Source organism: Onychomys torridus, chromosome 11, assembly GCF_903995425.1.
Source record: "Onychomys torridus chromosome 11, mOncTor1.1, whole genome shotgun sequence".
Classification (NCBI taxonomy): domain Eukaryota; kingdom Metazoa; phylum Chordata; class Mammalia; order Rodentia; family Cricetidae; genus Onychomys; species Onychomys torridus.
The window spans coordinates 34,361,088-34,376,240 of NC_050453.1; the positions used below are offsets into that span (position 1 = coordinate 34,361,088).

General features: G+C 46.6%; 1 protein-coding gene across 1 annotated transcript in view; it reads left to right on the forward strand.

The window, feature by feature from the left end:
• The window catches only part of Tnn (tenascin N), an 85,155-nt gene that overhangs the window by 17,506 nt on the left and 52,496 nt on the right, over nucleotides 1-15,153 (forward strand). Inside the window, 5 exon segments of the mRNA XM_036201840.1 lie at nucleotides 3,339-3,780; nucleotides 5,136-5,510; nucleotides 6,189-6,452; nucleotides 11,308-11,493; nucleotides 12,819-12,908. Coding sequence (XP_036057733.1) covers nucleotides 3,372-3,780; nucleotides 5,136-5,510; nucleotides 6,189-6,452; nucleotides 11,308-11,493; nucleotides 12,819-12,908 — 1,324 coding nt within the window. The 5' untranslated portion in view covers nucleotides 3,339-3,371.

Genomic DNA, 15,153 nt, shown 5'->3' on the forward strand with positions numbered 1-15,153 from the left:
ACAGACCTTCAGATTTGGACGTGGTCCATTTGGGCTAGAAACTAAAGCCACAGGAGTGGCTGCAGCTACCAAGAAGGGAGAGCACACAAACATCGAGCCTGTGACATCAGTGTGTCTCAAGGTAGAGCCAGGAGACTGTCCATCCATCTAGGTCATGGTGAGCAGTAAACCCTGTGAAAGACTTTCTCAGAAGGGCCACAGTGGCAGCCTTTACTCCTCCCACTGTCTCTTACCTTCTTCTCACACCACTCATTGGCCCTCCTGCAATGATGCTCAGCTTCAAGGAGACTGTAGTTCCTAGAGGGGGACCCTTGGTTTCCATGGTTTCCAGTGTATAAAGCCTTTGCTTCGTGAATTCCTCCAGCATCTTCCCCACTTCCCATCAGAATCTCCCTCCCCACAGAGTCATCTTTACTCGGAAATGTATCATCTATGGTTTTTCTTGGTGAAATTTGCTGTCCCCTTCTCCCCCCCACGGAGACTGTCTGTGGTGTGCTATGCATATTAATACAGAGGATGAAGTCATGCCTTCCTCATGCTGGTCAGCATGGAAAGGCTCTCCTGCTGCTCCCCAGAGCCAGAGGCAGCAGCTTTCCTGCTTGCTCGCACTTGACAGTGTCCGATTGAGGACTTGCCCTGCTCATCTTCTTTCGAGCAATCCCTCTGCCCAGGAAAAGCTGAGCTCAACATGTGCAATCTGAGAGGCTGTGATTAGCAAGGACATCTTGTTACAATTCAGGCCAGGCGACACAGAAGGCTCCTGCAAGAGCTTCTGGGGTTTCTCATGTTCCAGGCTTCAAAAACAAACACTGTGAGACGGGGTTTTGGACAGCCTTGCTGTGGTTTATGGCAGGAGTTCCCTATTTTTTGTTGGGAACTTCTTCAGAAAAAAACATCTGCATTCCATTTAGGACTCAGGAATAGTGAGCATTAGGCTGGAGGGTGGTGCTGGATGGTAGGAGCAAGCAGAGAAGTTGATTTTGTTGGCTCTAACGTTGCCCAGAGAGGATTTTTGAAGAGTATAGATTATGTCTTGCTACATCCACAGTAGACACTTCAGTGAGCCCAGGAGTACATGAATGAAGGTTCCATTCTCACCTGGGTCTAAATCTGCGGCCTTGCCCTTAGTGGTCACATAATCAGCAGCAAGTCGTTATGGGCACTGCTCCTCAGCTTCCAGCTGGAAACTTATGTGGGCAGTTTGTGTTTGGTTGCTTTTTCACTGGGACAAACCTTTCAATGAATCTCTACTCCATATCTCTACTTCACACCTACCCTCTGCTCACTTTGCTGACTCTCCTAATTCCACCTTCTCACAGAGGTCTCAAGCAGATCCCCAAGCTTTTCTCCTTGCTTTGGTTTTAAATCACTTTCATGAACTCAAATCCTTTCTCTTGTCAGAACCGCAGTCTCTCCTCAGTGCACGGCTTTTCTTTTCTCTCAGCTCAGGTTGCTGACATCCACACAGTGTGTGTGTGTGTGTGTGTGTGTGTGTGTGTGTGTGTGTGTGTGTGTACCTGGATGTTGTTCAGCTTCTCACAACTTGTTCAACTGTTCTGGCTTTCCCAAGTTGCTTTCTGAGGTGTGGTGTGATGTGGGGAACAGACATCTTTACTAGTTAGTTCTTCCCAGTTATTGTGCTGGTAAATGTCTACAGTACTGGACCCCTTTGTAGGAACTGTTTGTGAGTGCTTCAGAGAGTCCCTATTTTTCCTGCTGGTCTCTGCCCACTGGGGCAGAGAAACCCTGCTGAGCCTTGGGGCCATGTCTCAGTGGCAACCTCAGTTGCCCTGCTGGGCGGGGGTGGTGGGGGTGGCTTTTATGAGCCTTGCTCTCACCAAACTCTAGGATGGAGTTTTTGTGGCCCTCCACCCACCCCTCTGCCAAGGGCAGATCCCTGCTTTGCTCTTGGCTAGTCAGGCATCCATCTCTTTTCCTGCTATGCCCTTCTATTCACCCTGGCTTCGCCAGCCCTCCTAACTTTCGGTAGATGCATAGATGCTTGCTACCTATTTATTAACGGAATCCTGACAGTAAGAGATGTCCCCTGACCATTCCATTCCATCTGGAGAGTGTTCCAGAGCCTAAAATTCAGAAAGAGCTTGCAACAGGTGAATTATTTTCACTGCTATTAATAACACATGCCTCAAATGACAGGTAGAGCTAAGGACTGAATAGCACAAATGGGTAATATGAAGACCTTTCTCTTGCAAAATGACTAAATGAATACAAAACCCCCAACACACAAAATAGCTAAGGTTTAAAGCTATGGAAGTGCTTATTACCCTGATTTGATCATTACACAATGTACACATGTGTTGGATTACCACACTGTGTCCCATGAAGAAGTACAAATACGACAAAGAACCAGCTTGGTGCCATTCTGGTTAGTTCTCTGTGGTGACACATCCCTTCGGTTCCAAGAACAGTCTATCTGATCAAATGAGGGAATTGCATGGGGACAAAGGTGTTTGCATCGGTGCTCCATATGAATGTAGGTCAAACACATAAGTGTACTCCAGCTGGGGTGAGAAAGGGCAACAGAGAAGGCTTGAAGATAAGGTAATCTTATTTGAAATCCTCATTCCCTGTGGGTTCATGTGCGGGAGGCTTGAGCTGGAGTCTTGGAGGCAGTGAAATTGGGTCTGAGCACCCTCTGCCCTTCCTGGCTGTGGTACTCAGGACAACTTGCTCAACCTTTCCAGCATCTACCTCCTTATTGGTGCACAAAAGCATGACATGGTGGTGAGTTTGGACCTGAGAATCAGATTGCCCAGTTTCAAATCCTCCTCCTGGGCTGGAGGTATATGTAATTTAGTGATAGAAATGTGTGCAGTAAGGAAGACATCCCCCCCTAAGCACTGAAAGAAAAAAACAAAACAAAATGAAACAAAACCATGACTCTTAGCTGTGTGCTTGCAAATGTGCTTCAGTTCCCTATCAGTAAATGTATAGATATACATATATGTATAGTTCAGCATGAGAGCACTTGTCTAGTATGTGCAAGGTCAAGCTCGATTCTGAGACGTGAGGAAGTAATGGGGTTAACCATAGGGCTGCTGCAATGACTGAATGAGTTAGTAAATGTGAATCCTCAGACTAGATGCTGTTGAATAGCAAGCATTCTGTGTGCAGCTACCACTGTTGATGGAGGAAGTGGTCAACATTCAGCTGCTATAAACACTAGGGATTAGGGAGATGAAAGGCTGGCTTAAGTGAACGTGAAGAGAAGTCCTTCCTGGTACTGTGAACAGCAGATGGACTTAGAATCTGCCAAAAAGGGCAGTTTCCTCCCAGCAAGCCTCATGGCTTTCCTTGGGTTCTTTTCCTGGATCTAGGCCTCTTGGAGTGTCCGGTCCCTTACTGCAAGAATGCGTTTCTGGGGGATCTTCGCCTTTCCTCTGGGGCTCCTGCTTGCTTCTGTGCTCCTGGTGGCTTCAGCCCCAGCTACTCTGGAGTCTCCTGGCTGCAGTGACAAGGAGCAACAGGTCACTGTCAGCCACACCTACAAGATTGACGTGCCCAAGTCGGCTCTGGTTCAAGTAGAGACCGACCCACAGTCTCTCAGTGATGATGGGACATCACTCTTGGCAGCCGGGGAGGCTGGAGAGGAGCAGAACATCATCTTTAGGCACAACATCCGTCTTCAGACACCGCAGAAGAACTGTGACTTGGCAGACAGTGTCCAGGACCTGCTGGCCCGGGTGAAGAAGCTGGAGGAAGAGATGGCAGAGATGAAGGAGCGGTGTAGTGCCAACCGCTGCTGCCAGGGAGCTACTGGTGAGATTACCACCTGGTATTCACTCTACAAACATTTAGTGAGTGTCTGCTATGTGCCAGGTGCTCCACTAGCCTCATGGGTACTGTGAGATCCTGGTACAGGCCCCTCTCACAGTCAGCTGTTTTTTTTTTTTTTTCAGGGTGCCAGCCATACCATGCTGTTTATTCACTTATACAGCTTAAGGGACATCTGGAAGCCTAGGCAGGGAGGGTTCAGTAGGCTGGCCTCCTGGGCTAGCCTCCTGGGCTAATGGCACTGGAAGGGAATGATCCCAGGGCTATCTTATTGACCAACCCAATTGCTATTTGAGGGATAAGTATAGAAAGGAGAGAAAGGAAGCCGAATGTGATATTGAGAAATTTCAACTGTCCAAAGAGGCTGATTTTATTAGCTAGTACACTTCTGAGACTAGAAGGTGTATATTAGTGTCTTGGCCCATAGTAAGTATTCAGAAAACTAAAACATTTTATTAGTAATAAAGTACTCTGTGCGATGTTTCCCCAGCTACATGTTCTGTTTCTTTTTTAATTCATTTAATTTTATGTACATTGTTATGAGGGTGTCAGATCCCCTGGAACTGGAGTTACAGACAGTTGTTAGCTACCATGTGGGTGCTGGGAATTGAACCCAGGTCCTCTGAAAGAGCAACCAGTGCTCCTAACCACTGAGCCATCTCTCCAGCCCCTTAGCTTCATATTTTAAGAACATAAGTTGCCCAAGTGACAGTGAGTGGTGCTGTTTATTGTTTTGGTTAAGAGCACCTCCTAAACGCCAAGTACAAAATGAGAGACCAGAGACGTACTGCTGTGAAAAAAGAATGATACCCCTCCCTGCTACCCCTACTCTCCTTCCCACCAGGAGCCCCACTTTGGAACTTTCCTTAAGAAGGGAAGATATTCCAAGAAGCAGAAGGTATTACCTTGACTGGCCTGACCTCCAGCTTCCCCTAGCTGTGTAGGAGGGCCCTGGCCAAATGCCTTGACTCACCCATCATTGGGCCTGGGCTAGATTGCAGTTTCTGTAGACTAGGTTCACAATCAGCCTTGCTGGGGCCAGCTCCATCCACCAGCATCTGGAGCCTTAAGAAGCCCTGACCCTTGAGGCTAGAGCCGGACCAGCAATGTGGTGACCCCTTGAAGTCCCTTTATGGAAAAACTCTAGTCACCATCATTCAGAGAGGAAGGGACCCAATGAATTCACTGGAGAAGCAGCTTTTTGGGCAAACAAACAAGAAACTGTGATTTGCCTCCTGTGAAAAGCGTTTTCCTCACAGAACCCTCACAAGATCTGGAAAATGTCAGCCATCTCTAACCAGTGACCCCCACTCATCATCCGTTTCTCCCCTTCCTGGCAGATCTGAGCCGCCACTGCAGTGGCCACGGGACCTTCTTCCCGGAGACCTGCAGCTGCCACTGTGAGCAGGGCTGGGAAGGCGCCGACTGTGAGCTGCCCACCTGTCCCGGGGCTTGCAGCGGCCACGGACGCTGTGTGGACAGGCGCTGTGTGTGCGACCAGCCCTACGTGGGGGTTGACTGCGCCTACGCCGCCTGCCCCCAGGACTGCAGTGGGCATGGCGTGTGCGTGCAGGGCGTCTGCCAGTGCTATGAGGACTTCACCGCGGAGGACTGCAGCGAGCAGCGCTGTCCTGGCGACTGCAGTGGCCACGGCTTCTGTGACACCGGCGAGTGTTACTGCGAGATGGGCTTTACGGGCCCTGACTGTTCCCAGGGTGAGAGCCAGAGAGGCGCTTTGCGGGCCACTCTTCCCACAATCCGTGGTCTCAGTGGCACTTACCTGTCTGACTCGGGAATCTCGCCCTTTACTCTAAATAACGAAGGCCTTGGAGGGCTGGACAATGGGGTTGGCTGGTGGTGGTGGTGGGGGGATGCCCAGGTCCCACGCCTACTTGAGGAGTTTATACAATTGATGGCTGCTGGGTGTGGCCTCTAGTAGGTCCAAGTGCATATAGGAAGCACTGACTGGACTCAGCCAGTTATATACAAGAAGAAAGGACAGGAAGGAGAAAGAGAAGAGGGAAGGAGGCACACGAAGGTGGGAAGGAGTGTGTTGAGGGGGAGGAAGTGATAGATATGCTCAAGATACACAGTATCTTTGTATGAAATTTTCAGAATAAAGTGCTGGGTCCACTGCCAGAGCTTGCCACATGGAAGTTCCTGGGAGAGGTCTGAGAACACACAGTTGCACAAATCAACTCCCTAGCGACTGCTCCTGGTGCTGGTGGTGTGAAACCAGGCAGAAACCTCCTGGGGAATGGCGTCAAGAATGGTCTGCATCCCGCAGGCCCACTACCATAGCGTTAAATGGGTAGTAGGCGCCAGTGAATAGTCCCTTGGCCAGCAAGTACCACCCTCGCCTCCTTCACCTCTTGTTCCTTTTTTGCCTGCAGTGGTGGCTCCTCAGGGCCTGCAGCTGCTCAAGAGCACAGAGAATTCCCTGCTGGTGAGCTGGGAGCCCTCCAGTGAGGTGGACCACTACCTGCTCAGCTACTATCCCCTGGGGAAGGAGCATGATACAAAGCAGGTCCAGGTGCCCAAGGAACAGCATACCTATGACATTACCGGCTTGCTGCCTGGCACCAAGTACATAGTCACCCTGCGCAACGTGAAGAAAGACATTTCCAGCAGTCCACAGTATCTACTTGCCACTACAGGTGAGGAACAGCCCGACACCCCAGGGTTCCAGGACAGGCTCCATTTAAAATGTTTCTCCCCCTTCTATTGATTGCCCTAAATTGGAGCCTAAAAAGCAGCTGAGGCCCTAGATGCTAGAGAAGCGACCTAGTTCTCTCTTGCCCTCTTCCAGATTCCTGGGTCCTTCAAGCCAGCAATGGAAATGCAATGAACTGAGTCTCAAGAGGTCTCCTGTTTCCATGAGACCGGGAAGGTCTAGTTGTCACACACTCCCACACAAGTAGTCAAGGAGTGAATCGCCAGCTCCTCCCTGAGCTTCCAAGGCCATTCAGCAAGTTCAAGTAGGGATGGGTGAGAAGTAGTTGAAGTCCCTGGTAGCGGTAGATTCAGGTCATGAGGGAAGAGAGAACAGAAACAGGACAACTGAAGGTTTACAAAGTTGTTTACACAGGCACAGACAGTATCTGGGTGGGTGAACACTCAAGAACTAACAGCAATCGTTCTAGCTTGAAGGACGGGACAGGCATTGGTACTCTGACCCAGGGGAAGCTGTAGGAAAGGCTGCCTGTATAGGTGATGTTGGTAGAGGGATACAGGCAGTCTCCTGTACCCCTGCAGGGAGAGCAAAAAGTCAATGGCCTGAACTCTTTCCTGCTTTCCGATCTATTGGTGATTCCTTCTGGCTGAACCCAAGCTGAAGGGCCTGGAAGACTTATTCACAGAGGCAAAAACCTGGGACACAGGACAGGATGGAGGGTGCAGGGGACCGGCTTGAAGGGCCTAGTCTCCACTGCATCACTAAATAACACCAAAATGATAGGGAGGATGAACATCACTGCTTCTGTCACTAAATGCAACAGGTTCATCTCTTGGTGAACATCTAGCAATTAAGAGTAGAGAGGGATTTATTACTTGCAGCAAGTAAGAAAAGCGCTGGCAACAACTCTCAAAGAGTTTTGGGGGGCTGGAGAGATGGCTCAGTGGTTAAGAGCACCATCTGCTCTTCCAGAGGTCCTGAGTTCAATTCCCAGCAACCACATGGTGGCTCACAACCACTTGTAATGAGATCTGGTGCTCTCTTCTGGCCTGCAGGGACACATGTGGGCAGAATACTGTATACATAGTAAATAAAATAAATCTTTGAAAAAAAAAAAAAGAGTTTTTGGGAAACTCTTTGTTTGGAAAGAGTTCTTTCCCAAACAAAGAAAGCAGAGGAAGGGTGGGGGCCTCTATTCAGAAACGTATTGATAAAGGAAAAATTACCATCACATGGAAAGCTGAGCACATTCCTGAGCATGCTAAAACAAATGAACAAACAAACAAACAAGGCCAGGAACTTGAGTTCAGTCCCTAGAAAGCATGTTAAAAAAGGGAGCACAATAAGTACTTATAATCCTAATGTTGGGGAGGGGGATCACTGGCCAGTCAGCCTAGCCTACTCAGTGAGTTCCAGACCAATGAGAGAGCCTGTCTCCAAAAAACAAGGTGGGCAGTCCTTGAGAAACAACCCCTGAGGTTGTCCTCTGACCCCCGCATGCATGTGTAAGTACACACACACACACACACACACACACACACACACACACACACACACACACACACACACAAACACACACCATACCACGAGCACACACAATGGCTTCTGTGCAAAGAATTTAGTATTATAACTCAAATGAATGACTCAGTGTCTGGACCATTCTGACTTGTTTCTTATTAGTTGCTCTAAAGGATTTTAATTGCAAAACTACCACCTGCACCATTATCACCAACACCAGCACCACTACGACCACCACAGTGACTTTGAGCCAGCTGTAGTGGCCCATGTCTGTAATCCTAGCTCTCAGGAGGCAGATGCAGAAGGGTCACAGGTTCCAGGTCAGCTTGAGCTATGCAGTAAGACCCTGTTTCAAAACAAAACAACTTTGAAAGCATATTAAGTCATTTAAAAAGGCAGCTATTTTCCTGTAAGTGTCGGTAAGAATTACACTACACAGCTGCCTGGCAGCTAACACTTCAGAAATCCAGTTTTTCATGAATATTCTTCAAGCAGCATTGACTTTCGAGAGTGTAACATGAATTGTTAAATGGTCTTATTAATAAAAAAAAACCCCTGGATATTGGGGTGAAATTTGAAAGATCAGAGGGATAAAACAAGCCAGCCACAAGTTCTTACTGCAAGGAAATTCTCAGCCCAAGAGAGAGCTACTTCCTGTATACTCATTCCTTTGTACCTTTCTGTGCCTGCCATCTCACTTCCTTTCTCTGCCCAGCTACATCACTTCTTCTTTCCACCCAGCTCTATCACTTCCTGTCAGTCTGTATAGACCTCCAGACCTCTATGGTTAACTAGAGCTGGGATTAAAAGCATGTGTCACCACATCTGACTTTGTTCCCAGAGTGGCCTTGAACTCACAGAGATCCTGATGAATCTCTCCCTCCCGAATGCTAGGATTAAAGGCATGTGCTACCACTACCTGAACCTTATGTTTAATAGAGTGACTGTCTTTGTTCTCAGATCCCCAGGCAAGCTTTATTTATTAGAGTACAAATAAAATATCACCACACGAGAGTTTGGGTCAATCTAGTTGTCCGAGTGACTGATTCATTCCCTTTCTCAACACTCACTCACTGAGGATCCACCATGTACCAGGTGCTGTTCTTGGTGCTGATACAATATACTGCCATCACCCTACTCTAAACTCCTGGAAAAAGAGCCAGATGGGTAGGGTCTTGGGCACATAGTCATCTTTGTGGAACCAGAAGGCTGCCTGTCCTGTTTTGGTGGCAGGAATATGTTGAAAATGGCTTTGAGAACTGTGGCAGGTTTAGGGCAGGCCTTTGTCAGTGATCACTAGAAACACCCCTGTAGCTGAACAAGTTGGATGTTGTTGTTCATTTTATCCTAAGAAAATATCTATCATGGAAAACTCCAGGGGTGTCTCAATGAGAACGTAAGGAAGAATTGGTTCTAGAATATGGAGTTGAGATAGGTAACTGGGGAAACAGGGATTTGCTTTGGTGGGGATTCTGTCAAGAAGTAGGAGCATTTCTATGGTTGAGCATCTTGGGGAACTTTCTCTAGAGACAGCCGAAGTTGTAACTGGGAAGAAGTAGCTGCTTTGCCTGTTAGTCAGGAGGGGGACATTTTGTCATTTCTGTGGACACTAGTCTTGCTTTGTCTGTGTTTAGACACAGTTATAGGATGGTTTTGTTTTTGTCTCAAGCTTGCATGCTTATGGAGTATCCTGGGCTAACGCTAATGCTCTGTGAAATCGTTTATGAGCAGGGGGGAACACTAAATACAGCTGGGAAAGCCAGGCCAGCTGCTGATGGTGGGGGCATTCATTGCCTGTAGCTGCATCTGCTCTGGGCAGGACAGTGTTGAGGCTCCCAGGGAAGGGCAGGAACATCTGGTGGAAAGCCTTAGCGACCCTTCTTAGAGTCTTCCTCCGAGGATTTGTAGAATCTTGCTTCTATGAAGTTTGCCTTTCTGTGAAACTGATTCAAGTTCAAATCTATCTTTCCTGCCCCTCAGGGAACATTAGACCTTCTAAACACGAATTCCCATCTTGAACATTCTCCTTAAGTCCTTGCTGTTTTTTTTCTTTTAAATTTGTAAATCTCTCCCAATTCTCTTCAGCTAAGTAGGATGTCTTTCACAATGCTTGAGTCACCTTCACTACTTTCCTGTTGACCTTCCACTAGGGGAACTCCCTCTTTGAAAGAAGTCTCACAGCAGAACACGAGGTTAGCAGGTAGGAGCTTCAGGTGAGAAGAAAGGCTCTGAGAGGTTCTTTGTCTATAGAAGAGTGGATCATAGGTACTCAGATACTCAGAGCTGAGGGATCTTGAGATAACTGAGTTCATACTCTGCCTATAATGAAAGTTTCTTGTCACACATCCTTGACAAATGGTCAGTCAGAATGGATAAAACTGCCTCCAAAGTAAAGGTCATGTGACCTTGGAAGGGGGCAAAACTGAGAGTCTTAGAAATTGTTTTTCCCTTTCTCAGACATTAGGAGCAATCTCTATGAGCCTGAGATACAGCTGTTACAGTTCTAAGTCTTTACAAACGTCCTTAGTTTCTCCTCTCCAAAGGTCTTCCCTTAGAGTGTTATTCCTTTGTATTATAATTTCATGATTTTCTTTCCAAGTGGCAGGGGAAATGTTTAGTCCTATGTACTTTACTGTGAACAAAGGCATACAATGTGTGTCCTTCACAGGATGGGATGATGGGGCATCATAAGCACACTGGGGACCTTGTGAAAGTATTATAATTTGGTAAAAGGTTCAGGAAAGATACAGAGATAGACCTAGTTAAAAATCTGCTGTTTTGTAGTTTTGCCTTGGGTTAATCTATAGCAGCTCATCTGAGCACCATGGGCTCTAATTTGGGAGTTAGAGGAAGGATCTGGTTGTATTAGAAATGATATATATTGAAAATTTGAAATGTATTACCCAGCTATACATGTGTCTGTTCCCGTGGCTATTGCTAAGGACAGGGACTTGGTAGCCACAGAGAGAACACCAATTCAGAGTAGTGGAAACCCGGGCTGGGCATTGTGGATGCTGGTCTCAAAGGAGCACCTCCTACTTGGTCAGAGTTTGTGTGGGAGGGTGAGATGCATGATACATAGTGGGATGACGTATGGAATCTTTCTAGGAAGAGTCTGCCTTCTGTGGAAAATCTCAAGACCAGCAGCTGGCCCTTACCTGGGGAGCTCTAAGACCGCTGTTAAAGACCGTGTCCTGGGAGTGAAGCCACCTCTCACTGTGTCAAAGAATGGAGCTGACTTAGTGGCCAATGACTGTTTCAGACCTTTGTGACCTCTGCACTCAACTGTTGTCTCTTGTCTTCTCTGATCTCTGTCCTAGATCTTGCTGTGGTGGGCACTGCCTGGGTAAATGAAGAGACGGAGACATCCCTTGATGTGGAGTGGGAGAACCCTCTGACTGAGGTGGACTATTACAAGCTTCGGTATGGCCCCTTAACAGGGCAGGAAGTAGCTGAGGTCACTGTGCCCAGGAGCCGTGATCCCAAGAGTAGATATGACATCACTGGTAAGAGTCTACACTGGGAGATTCTAGGTGCCTGGCTGCAGAAGCCACAGTGGAAGGAGACAGTGGACAGTGGGCCTTAGGGACCACACTTGATTCTAGATACCTAGATACAAGCCCACTCCCAAGGCCTGCTGCCTCTGTACCAGCGTTTAAGGGCTGGAATCCCAGGACACTCCATTAACAGTGTCCTTCCAAGTCAGCAGAACTTTTGAGACCCTATGTATATTTTAGGATGTATTTGATGGTGTATGAATACTTGTTTTGGAGGAATGTTGCAGTGGAGTAGGGTGGGGAAGGTTTTACACACACACACACACACACACACACACACACACACACACAATTTACCTATCATCTATTTATCTTTTATCTATCTATCTATCTATCTATCTATCTATCTATCTATCTCTATCCATCCATCTATTTATCTGTATGCATATATTCATATACATACACACACACACAGACACTCACATATATATGGAAAGAGAGAGAGGATGATGATGATGACAACGATGACGACGATGATGGTGATTTGCTGAGTACCATGCCAAGAAGGGTTGTGCTAGGCAAAGGGTGGGAATCCCTTCATTGATGATTGAACTATTGATACTAAGACCTGGATCTCAGGAAATGGAAGTCAGGGATGTACCAAGTTTCACAATACTTTAAAGTTTCTACACTTTTCAAAGCCTTTCTAGAAAAGTTATATATGTGACACAGTCACAAATACCAAGATAGGCACAGGTCATTAGAAGAAGCCAATCTCAGTGAAGGATCCCCAGAAGTCTTAGTCTCATGGTCCATCCTTGGGGTCCTCACTCTGCTGTCTACTTCCTCAGTTCCTTTTTGAGGGAACAGCTGGCAGCTCTCCGTGCTTCTGGAGAGGAGAATGAGCATGTGGGCTTCATACAAGCATCTGTTGGTTTTCATTTTGCCAATGGAGTCTGAACAGTTGTGTCACGAGGAACAACCACTCTAGTTGTTTCCACAGGGCGATAACTTAGGCCAGATTTCCCCCTTTTTCTTCTATTATAAGAGTTTTGAGAGAGTCTGGTTGTTAGGAGCTGGAAAACATTTAGACTATAAATAGAAATGGGAAATAAGTACTCAATAACCAACAAAGAACAGGAGCCCCCAGGACTTCATGCTATCTCTTCCCTACCCCTTCACATTCTGCTGGTCCTTGTTATCTGCCTCTACTGTTGGATTTGGGCATCAGCACAAATCTTATGTGAGGGACAAGATAATCCACATAGAAGCTGTGCGGGAGTGGGGTCCGGAGCCTGTCTTCACATCTATGTTGGCTGCTTGCTTTTTTCTAGGTCTGCAGCCTGGGACGGAATATAAAATCACCGTTGTCCCCATAAGAGGTGATCTAGAGGGGAAGCCAATTCTCCTGAATGGCAGGACAGGTATGGAGGTTTAATCATCCTCACATTTTCAGATTTTTCTTGTCTCTGGGTGACAATTCCAGGATTTCCATGGAGAGATGCTCTGGCTTTCTGGATGGGCATCAACACTGAGGGACAGAAGAACAGCAGCAAATTTCTCCTGTTTCACTTTTTTCTTGCCATAGGAAAGCCTTCCTGGGTCCCCTGGAGTCCAGGAGAGATATTATTCCTGATACTTGCCTTCTGTTTTCAATTGTTTCAATCACTGAATTATTGTTGCAAGACACTTAATAGGTGGGCCAAACTGTGTTTCCCCAAGGACAGGTGGTCTAGACTGTTCTTCATGTCATATTTGTAGTTTTTCCTAATGTCCACATTCAAGCAGTCTGCTTTGAAATGGGAAATGATGGTTAAGACTCTCACATGGGAATCATGGTATAGTTAGCATTTCTCTATTGGGAACATTTATAAAGATGTTATGCGGCAGTAATTTATCAGCCAGAATGGAACTTGAAAACATCGTAGGCTTCAGTACATACTGAACTCTGAGTCTCGTGCAGTAACTGTACTCCTGCCTATGCAGACTGGGCTCTGGAAGAGACTGATGATTGGAGACTGCAAAGAAGGAATTTTACATTTTGAGTTTTCCTTTAGAAGTGGCTTAGTTCTTCCCAGTTCTAGTAATGAGGACGAGACAGTGTGAGGGCTGAATGCACTATTTCTGCTCCCTATGAATTGGTTGGAGTATGGAAGAGTTAGAGAGCTCGGTAATTATAAAGGAAGAGATGTAATCTGTGTTATGACCCAGACAAGATGGACTGGGTAGTCTGCCCAAATGGGTGCTGAGATAGCTGAGTGAGTCAGAAAATGGCAAGTACTTCCCTTGCTTCTGAAACTTTCTCTCTGGCTTGAATGAGAAGTTACAGTTCAATTGAAAGTTTGCTATGTTCCAGGCAGCAAATTCCCTGAGCATTTTTCATGGGTTTTGTCAGTTAGTTAGCAAGTCAGTCTATGGATGAGCTACTACTATTATTTCTAGGTCATATGCATAAGAAAACAGACTTGAAGGAGTGAAGACCAGGATCATCCAGCCAGGAAATGGCAGAGCTGGATTTGAATGCAGGATGTTCCCATCTAAGCCTTGGAGCTTAGCCACGGAGGCAAAGTGCTTCCTAGCTGACCCTTCTGTGACAGATCAATACATTTTCTCCTCTTGTACAATCAACACAACACACAATACCCAGTCACTGAAGTGTATGTGTGGATTACTCCCCATACACCAAGCAATTCTCCATCGGATACCAACTGGGTGTTGTACAAAGCACTTCAGTTCTGATAGTACCTCCTAGAAATAGTGTTAGATCCCAAGGCTGGGGGCTGGAGAGATGGCTCAGAGGTTAAGAGCACTTGTTGCTCTTGCAGAGGATCTGGGCTCAATTCCCCATATCCACATGGTGGTTCACAATCATTGGGAACTCCACTTCTAGAACCAACACCCTCTTCTGACTTCCTTGGCCACCAAGCACACATGTAGTGCACATAGGCATGCAAGCAAAATGCTCATACACATAAAATAAAATGAATAAATCGTTAAAAAATAATAAAAGCTCCCAAGGCTGATGCATCAGAATTTATAAATGGGTTCAGAAGGAACCTGGAGGACTGCCTTATTAGAATTTGAAACAAAAACCTCAGCAGCTGTGGGAGGAGGTGGATGGAGAAGAGGAGGAGATGTGAGTTAGGGTCGAAAAGAGCTGGCATGTTCAGCAGTGTAGGCTGGCAAGCAGCTGCATGATGGGGGGGGGGGATGTGCTTCAGAGAAAGAGTCAGAAAGCCCAGAATGTTGGGAAAAGCACACTAGATTTTAGTTAGTATTCAAAAAATATATAAAAAAGAAGAGAAAGAAAAAGGAAAAGTATTTCTTTTTTCAGTCTGAACTCAAAAAAGCAAGCAGGCTTAGTAGAGCTGGTAAGTACAGTATCTCATTAAAGGGATAATTATTCCTCTCATCGCTCTATCATGTGTTCAGGTGAATCAGCTTTTCTGTGGGTAAACTCTTGGTCTCCAGTGGATCAATTTTTAGGGGAGAGACAATAGCATAGTCTAATCTTTCCAGCAGATCAGAATGGTAGTGTCTCCACCCAGAACACCCAGGAAGAGAGATGAAACTCAGTTTCCATTCTTTTGACCAGTGGGAGGTTGCTTCCCCTTCATGGATGTAAGGAAGCCCTGATACCCCATCTTTTTATGTGTTCTTTCAAACCCG